At 30.5% G+C, this 9556-nt stretch overlaps 1 protein-coding gene across 1 annotated transcript; it reads left to right on the top strand.

Moving 5' to 3' along the window:
* Positions 1 to 8328: 8328 nt before the first annotated feature.
* On the top strand, positions 8329 to 9556 carry LOC143199109 (GTP cyclohydrolase 1). Its single transcript, XM_076408856.1, has 2 exons — positions 8329 to 9127; positions 9189 to 9556. Exons 1-2 carry the CDS (start codon positions 8457 to 8459, stop codon positions 9316 to 9318), a joined length of 801 nt encoding a protein of 266 aa, XP_076264971.1. The 5' UTR covers positions 8329 to 8456; the 3' UTR covers positions 9319 to 9556.

Below are 9556 nucleotides of genomic sequence, written 5' to 3' on the forward strand. Positions count from 1 at the left end.
CTCATCCAAGGAGTTTTTGATGGAATATTCTTCTCAACTAGCAATAGATCTGCAATTAACTATTAAGAAATATAATGACCAACAAAACCCAATCGAATTCTATTGTAACTTTTACTTTATGCTATCAATTTTTGTTTTCTTTATACTTTTTTGTTACTGTTTTGCCAAGAGTGAGTCAATGAACCATTTTGAAATATCCAAGTTTCATCAAAATACATAAATTCAAATAATTTATCTTCCTTGATTTTATTTTACGCCTTTAAAAATTCAATTCATTTTAAGGCAATGTCTGGATGTCCAAATAAACCTCTCCGAGGGTTATCTTTACACCATTTAAATCCTATGCCCTATAAGAGTGTATGAAAAGATGTCTTACATCTCTCAAAAACTGGATATCCCTAACTCTTTTAAATATACTTTCCGGATAGACAATTTTCTCTAAAACAATTTTATTAAATTATGTTTATATCGATAAATTAGTTTGTGTACTTACTGTTATTATACATTTCGTATATTTGATCTCGAATAGAGCCAATATCAAGATTGTTAAGATTCGTCACCCCCCTTCCTATGTTGACGGGTTTTCTTCTTCTGGGTGAATCTAACGTATTGTCCTTTAAAGCAATAGTGTTAAGAGTTTTTAACTCTTACCTATAAATTATTGTGGAAGTATAATTAACTGTGGTCTTTAGATATACTATAATGTTAAATTTTATCAAATAAATTATATTTGATAACATTTTTGTTCAATTATTTTATTTAGATTAGAATTTTGTTGTATGTCAAAGCTAAACTGAACTAGAACTAAGAGTTCATATGGTAACATTGCGCTGCTTCGACGTCACAAATGTCCATGACCCATATATAAAAAACTTTGAATAGACCATATATTCATTTATACTCTGATACAAAACCATTCACCCTATCCTTGAGGATAATTATTAAAATATCATCACATAACTAGTTTATTCAATATTAATACATTTGTTTTATACATACAATGGCCGTGGATTTCAGTAATTCAGTAATAGCTTCTGGTTTACGTAGATCGTAATTTCTTCTATATAACGAGAAAAAAAAACCAACGTACAGATTTCTTGATTATTGATTTACGTAGCGGTAGCTCGCGTATGACCGGATTTCTCAAAAACGATCTGATTAAACCAATGCGAAAAACCCGGTATCTGTGATCATTTGAAGAAAAAAAAATTACAGGCGGATTTTCCCTAACAATCGAAAAAGGTGTGGTCCTATTAAAGTGCCTTTTTGCTTTATGGCGAAATCTTGATTTCGAATAATTTACGAAGATTTTATCGCATGCATATAATTGTTTATAATGACGTCTTGTATCCTATACAAGAATCATACGGTATGGTCAGTGTTTCATTCGTACTGTAGAGTAAATAACTCTTTTTGTAACCAATTCGGTGATAAAAATAATTAGAATGACTGTATAATATCTGGATATGGATAAAATTGCTTGGATTTAATTTCTAAGACATTTTTTTTTCACAATCATTATTAAGATTATTTTTATTCTCTTGTTTTGAACAAAAGTTTATTTTAGTAGGTATCACTAACTGTACTTTCAACAGATGGTTTTACTGATGAACATATGTAAAAGTTAAGATATTAAAAAAATCGCTTGAAATAGCATATGTGCAGTGCTTTGTACTTAAAATTATTTTTGGCGATTTTATTATATTTATTATTTTACTCTTAAACATATTTCGGCTAGAGATGCCCAAATTATTGTCTTGGGACCACTCCTGTATTTGCCTTACACTGCTGATATCCCAACAACGAAAGAAGCAGTCCTGCTGGGGCATGGTCGTAAATTAATGTTTGTGATTGTTTAACACTTGTGATTGTTCTTTGGCAAGATAATCTATACAAACGGCAATTGACAATATATTCGACTATACAAAAAATCTGATTGTTACACATTGTTAGCAGACTCATATGCTTTTTGGAGGTAGTACTTATCTTCAAATGATTCACGTTATTTCAACAATTAGCTCACAACTACAGTTGCAGTAGTAGTAGACGTTGTTAGCAGACTTATATGCTTTTTGGAGGTAGTAATTATCTTCAAATAGTTCACGTTATTTCAACAATTAGCTCACAACTACAGTTACAGTAGCAGTAGACATTGTTAGTAGACTTATATACTTTTTGGAGGTAGTAATTATCTTCAAATAGTTCACGTTATTTCAACAATTAGCTCACAACTACAGTTACAGTAGTAGTAGACATTGTTAGCAGACTTATATACTTTTTGGAGGTAGTAATTATCTTCAAATAGTTCACGTTATTTCAACAATTAGCTCACAACTACAGTTGCAGTAGTAGTAGACATTGTTAGCAGACTTATACGTTTTTTGGAGGTAGTAATTATCTTCAAATAGTTCACGTTATTTCAACAATTAGCTCACAACTACAGTTGCAGTAGTAGTAGACATTGTTAGCAGACTTATACGCTTTTTGGAGGTAGTAATTATCTTCAAATAGTTCACGTTATTTCAACAATTAGCTCACAACTACAGTTGCCGTAGTAGTAGACATTGTTAGCAGACTTATACGTTTTTTGGAGGTAGGAGGTAGTAATTATCTTCAAATAGTTCACGTTATTTCAACAATTAGCTCATAACTACAGTTGCACTGGTAGTAGACATTGTTAGCAGACTCATATGCTTTTTGGAGGTAGTTACTTTCAACATTATAGCTTATATAACTTATATAACATTATCAGCTTCAACAATTAGCTCATAACTGTAGTTGCAGTAGTTTTAGCGAAATTTTTGATTTCAAATTAATAGATAAAGGAGAATCTCGTGCGATAAAGAACAATACACAATACACAACAATACAATGTTTTTTGACGAAACTATACTGTTGATGCCAAAAAGAAGCTAAGCTTTCATTATATTGAGATGCAGTTGTACAAACACCGACGACAGTTAACAATGATAATCCTTAACTGTCAAATTCAGAATTTGTTCTAGAAAACATAGAGTTATTGAAATATATATATATAGAGTAGTGTAACATCATTTTTTCAGATAATAAAATACGTTTTCAACTCTGTATTGTGTCCAAACCAAATGTATACTCAGTATCAAATAACATATGTCCTTAAGTGTTATTCTTGTTATAATAGCATCTAGAACCCAGATTATAAGCAGATCACTTACTATAGTGATCTTCTACATGTCAGTACAGTTATATTGTATAACGGAAATCATATAATAATACCTATTGCCCACGGGCCGATTGTTGAAGCTCTAAAAGATTAATAAATAAGTATTATTCTTAGCTTTATAAAATGCAAGAATATTCCATTCTTATTAATAATGTCAGCATATTTATTTCTTCCCATATCCATGTATTTCACATTGCTCAAATACAGTTGATTTATAATACAGTTTTGGTGGATAAGTTTGCATTATTAATTATTACGAAATCTAAGAATATTTACCTCTATTTGATGATATTTTTTTCAACGTTTTTGAAAATCCGGAAGAGCCTAAACAAAAGAAAAATATAAACCTATTGAGGGCTTTATATTGGTCATTTATTTTTATTATGATTTGTAATATATTTTATTTTATTGATCTTTGCCGTTATTTTAAGTAACTTACTCTTTTTATACTGTAATAGAAATATACGCAAGAATTTTCTTAAAATATAATTTCTTTTACTACATACGCTCAATACAATCTCAATTACAAATTCATGTATTGTTACCATTCATCTTTAATAAAACAATTCATAAATAAGATGAGAGCATGATAAATAAATCAGTGTGCATTTCCCAATATAAAAGCAATTTAAACTAACTGAAGTAGAAGTTAATACTAACACTTATGTATTTTATAGAAGTTCATGTGGTTTGGTTCCCTTCCATCTTCAGATTTCCTGTGATTTAGTAATGACAATTTCGTAGATCCATTTGATTTCTAGGTCATAGTACAGTTATTCGTTGGTTACGTAGTGATAAGCATCGGAAATTAATCGAAGAACTTTGTTTTGGCATTTGATTACTTCATACAACCCCATATCTACACCCCATAAGAACAAATCCACTAAATATTCAAAATAATTCAATAGAGGTAGTAATTCCTTTCTGCGAATAACTTTCAAGTATTTTGTTTGTATAAATAGTTCAATAATCTAAATTACACGTAAATATTTTGCCGGGAAAGGACAGTATATAAATCATGACAAAAATAATTTGAGGGAATGGAATTTAAAAATTATGTGTATGTCTATAAATTTTAACGGAAAATCCAAACCTTGGAATTTTTAAGTTATTTCAAATATGGTAACAATTCGTTGTAATCCAAGACAATGTCTATTAACGCTCGACATTAGGTACGCAACAATGCTTCTATAATTTAAAAAAATATGAAAATTGCAAAAAGATAACACATTCTTGTATAACAGGTACGTTATTTAATGTCTGTTTTATTTAGTTTTCAAAAAAACTCATTCAATAACTAAAAAAATTTGGTTAATTAAGTGTAAAATTTTAGCCAATACATAATAAAACTAATTTAACCAATGCATATTCATATGATTAATGACAAGGCATTCTGAATATTAGAAAATAATAGAGGATGTCGTAATTTTATCTTATAGCTTATGCTCTTTCTTTAACTGAATTGTGTCATTTTGTTGAGGTGAAAATGTTAGAATTGATATTTGCAAGCTTTCTCAATCGACGAGTGAATGATATATTAACATAATTGAAACAAATGGTACCAAGTTTGGTGATTATGCCAAATGCCAGAATTTGTTTTCTGTTTTGAGGATAGTAAGAGACGAACTTCAAAGGCATCACTATAATTGTTCTAAATAAGTGTAGAAATGTTAATAATCATTGACAGATTTCCTTTGACCGTTGATGAGGCACATCAGAGTAGATACTGTACGATATCTGTATCGTTTTGTTGGGATTTGGGATCATAGAGTAGATTCAAATAAATACAAAACTATTGCTACATTTTTACTACACTATTATTATATAACTAATTAAAAAAAATAAAAAACGAATATTCATATGCGTTAATGATAAGGCATTATGCATACCAGAAAATATATAAATTCTACTTTTAAATATGTATATTAATGTTAACTGTTTGTTTATTTTTTAAAAATTTTAATTATTTGCTATATGCATGAAATAGATACATACATTATTTCTCAATATCAAGAGTCACCGTGACATCTCATTTTCAGAATGTAGATTATATTATATTTAAAACATGTCAAATTTAATTAATACTAGTTCATCAACTGGTTATAAACACATATATTCATATTGTCATACTGTCTTCACAAAAAAAAAACAGGTTTTAGATTTAATGTTCATTAAAGTTAATTAATCACAATCGTTCACTATTTAGAGACCTTCCGTGTTTTTATTTTGTTTTTATCTGTATGTTTTTTTTCCAAATAGGTCTTCATAACTTTATATTTAGATTAAACAAAAAAATCATTGAGTTTTTTATGTAGATGTTTTTGAAGGTTGTTTTGATTTGAAATTAATATTTTCCTATATTTCAAGTTTGACCACACTATAATTACAATTATAATATATATATATATATATATATATATATATATATATATATATATATATATATATATATATATATATATATATATATATATATATGTTATGTTTATAAAACAAATCTGCAGATGAAAATAATGTTATGTGTGGATAATATCATACATATTTAGTAAACCATTCAATTACCTAATGGTTAGTATTAATATGATAATAAACCTCTTGGGTTGTGTATAGAAAAAAATGTTAAATTTGGTTGACAAAGGATAAATCTCTGGTTTCACCAGCAACGTCCAAAGGTTTCACCAAATTTTGTTTATTACAAAAATTTGGTTTTAACAAAGATTTTTTTAAGAATTATTACTCTTAGTAGTTTCACAATTTGCTCAGAGGGCAATAAGCATCTATAGAGGGTATAAGTATATTTTTTACTCAAAATTCTAATGAAATTATTTAACATCACGTATTTGTTATGAACAATTACGAACTGGGACATATATGACGTTTCCTCTGAAACTGAAGGTCAACCTTATATTATTTACACTCTTTTTTAAATAAAAACTAGAAAAAAAACACCAAATGTAACATAAGAAATAATTGTGATATTCGATGAGATGAAGTAATGAAAATCTATTCTTGATAATACGTAAAATCGAAAATCCTGCAAAATCTCGTCGAAATTGTGTCATAATTACATACATGTTATTATTACGTATGGTACTTTTCCAATAAATCTACTGTATATGATCGAATATTTTGCTGTTTTAGTTAAATTTTATTGAAGATATTAAATACTGATTTTTGATTTTAAGTGTATCAGGATATATAAAGATCCGTGAGTTGTTTAGTCAACTGTTAAACGATAGTTTGTGTCACCCTTGAGCGATTCAGGATCTGTTGTACATTTTACTTGATACATTCAGTTGTAATTTGTCATGTTGGTAATTTAATTTTACATTTTTGTTGGTTCAAATATTTCTCTAGTTTTCTTAGCTAAAATAATTTGTTTTTATTTTAATTTGTGATGAAAGTTTGAGCTAAACAATTATTTGAAATAATTAGATTTATAGATAATAACTTTTATTATAACTTTGTTTTCATCTCGCTTAAAACAAGGTGACTGATGGTTTTCTCTATTGATTTTTATGTTTACATTTTAATGAAAAATCTCCAATCTTCTATAGATCTGTAGAAATATATACCATCTAGTAATCTTATCTTAATATTGATCTTTAGTCCAGATCTAAATAATTACCGTAGATAATTTAATCAATAATGATCTGAAATATTTTGATATTTACATTTATAAATATATGGAATGAAGTCATATATAGCTTAACACCAATAACAATAATTATAAAACAACTAAAATAATACTAGCTGTAAAAAGCTCATAAAATGTATAAGAAAACATGAAATAAGGTTACTAAATCAATAAAGCTACTGAAACATACGCAGAAAATCAAAAGATCCAAGAGAACCAAACCACACGAACTTGTTTAATGTATACGTGTCTAATTAAATTGTGATCTTGTCACTTATCTTCATACATTAACTTTTATATTGATATTATGTTATTATTATTTGATATTATTATTTTATGTAAGTGAAAAATTATTAAATTAATATAAAATTAGCGAAAATTTAATTAAAAAGTAGCCAAACTAAGAACTAACCATAAACTATTAGAAAAAAGATAAATAAATATATCTGTTATGTTTGACGATATATATGTCATGGATTGCGTTTTCTTCTTAAGTTTGATGGAATATTCTATTAAAAAGTATTCACTCAAAAAGGTATTTAATAAATCTAATATTTAACATTAAGAGCCGGCTTGGGTGGCGCAGTGGTAAAAGCGACAGAACAGCCCACCTACTGTTGCAATAGTCGCGGGTTCGTATCCTGCTGGAGGCATGGCCGTAAATTTCTGTTTGTGCTTGTTTAATATTTGTGATGGTCCTAGGCAACAGTGTAAAATCCGACAAGGAAAATGATCCCAGTCACGCCAGTAACTAGGCTGGGTAAGACCGGATGTCTTCTGGGCTGGTCTCCAAGTTAGTGACTGGCCAGTCGGTAGGCTTAATGCCGAGGAACGTTCAGAGCCCACGTTAAACACTAGGTCCAGTCCAGATAAACCCTCGTTGGTAAAAAGGAGACTTAAAAAAACAATAATTAAATTAAAAAGTAGTCAAATTAATAAGCAACAAAAATTAGGAGAAAAAAGATACATAAATTTATTACTGCTTTGTTTGACGAAAGATGCTATTTAAAAAAATATATTTACTCCAAAAAGTATTTGATAAATATCAAATTTAACAGTAATTTAACAGTAGTTAAATTAGGAAGTGTCCAGGCTAAGAAGTAACAATAAACTACGAGAAAAGAGATAAATAACTTCATCACTGTTTTTTTTTCCGAGTTTGACCAACGATCCTATTAAATAACAAGACCCAGAAAGCGAAATCAATTAGGTTTTCGATTTCTCATGAAAATCCCGAGAAAAGTCCAATTAATCGCGGCGAACAACAAAAAAAAAACATCGTTCGTCACTGCTTGAGGGGATTCTCCGTTCGAAGCCCGGCCGCTACTTCGCCATACGGTGACGGTCGGCATGCTGGCGAAAAGAACGCGTGTGAGAGAGACGAAACGAGCCCCAAGGATACGAACCGACCGCCGGTGGACCCGCGAGTCGATTCAATGGCGCGGTGACGTCACAAGTTCAAAACCGTATAAAACAAATGAATCCATAGTCGTGGTAGTTTGTTGACATCTTTGTCTGCGTCTGATAACAGTCCACGAGCAACAGGTTTCGCTTTTGTCTCGAACAGTTTCTCTCTATCGTCGTCGAGTCGTGCCGTATATCTCGAAAAAAATTATCATGGTTGAAATTGGTGCTACCAACGGACAAGAGGAGATGCCCAAGGTAATTGTCCACCTGAAGAAAGCCGCGTTGAACGAGATTCCACCAACCAACGGTCATTCTAATGGCACGGCTAATGGGCAGAACGGATTGGCGTCATCGGCGAGCAAAGCTTTGGCGCTACCGAAATGTCACTGTGTAAAAGGCAATGAAATATGTCAGTATCACGAGGGGAGAAAGGATTTACCGAACAGAGAACTAGTCATTCCGGAAATGGTTAACAGCTACAGGACGTTGTTAGCGTCATTAGGCGAAAATCCTAATAGGGAAGGTCTGTTAAAGACACCAGAAAGAGCCGCCAAGGCTATGCTATTTTTCACCAAAGGATACAGTCAGACTCTGGAAGAAGTCCTTAACGATGCAATCTTCGATGAAAATCACGACGAGATGGTCGTGGTCAAAGACATCGAAATGTTCTCTATGTGCGAACATCATCTAGTCCCATTCTATGGAAAAGTCTCCATTGGATATCTCCCATCAGGAAAAGTCCTGGGATTAAGTAAACTGGCCCGTATAGTTGAGGTTTACGCCAGAAGGCTTCAGGTACAGGAAAGACTCACAAAACAAATCGCCGTAGCCGTTCTAAACGCCGTCCAACCAAACGGTGTAGCTGTTGTTGTGGAAGGATCGTAAGTAGTCGATAAAACTTAACAAAACCGACCCGTACTCAATGTTATTTTCATTTCACAGACATATGTGCATGGTAATGAGAGGTGTACAGAAAATCAACAGTAAAACGGTCACATCAACAATGTTAGGAGAGTTCAGAGACAACCAAAAAACCAGAGAAGAGTTCCTAAAACTAGCCCTGGATAGTTAAATTAATTCAGTGTAAATATATAATTTTAATCTATTTTAACAAAAATGTTCCTGTACATAAGAGGCTAGATATTCTAGCCATTTTAACGTTTGATTTAATATTTTGTTGTCTCCTTACTAGTTATGAAATTACTGTGGTATTATTACTGTAAATTCGATATGCTCAAAGTGTATTGTGAAAGATACAGACGTCTTTCAGAATGTGATATATTTATTTTTATAATAAATTATGAATTGAA

The sequence above is a fragment of the Rhynchophorus ferrugineus genome, unplaced genomic scaffold (genome assembly GCF_030347505.1).
Source record: "Rhynchophorus ferrugineus isolate W39M unplaced genomic scaffold, kcgeb_rfMv2 rfM6, whole genome shotgun sequence".
Lineage (NCBI taxonomy): Eukaryota > Metazoa > Arthropoda > Insecta > Coleoptera > Curculionidae > Rhynchophorus > Rhynchophorus ferrugineus.

Bases quoted from the DNA above. Each gene is read 5' to 3' on its own strand.
- LOC143199109 (XM_076408856.1), top strand. From the start codon at position 8,457: ATGGTTGAAATTGGTGCTACCAACGGACAAGAGGAGATGCCCAAGGTA. The intron at 9,128-9,188 runs GTAAGTAGTCGA...TTCATTTCACAG, and splicing joins GCTGTTGTTGTGGAAGGATC to ACATATGTGCATGGTAATGA.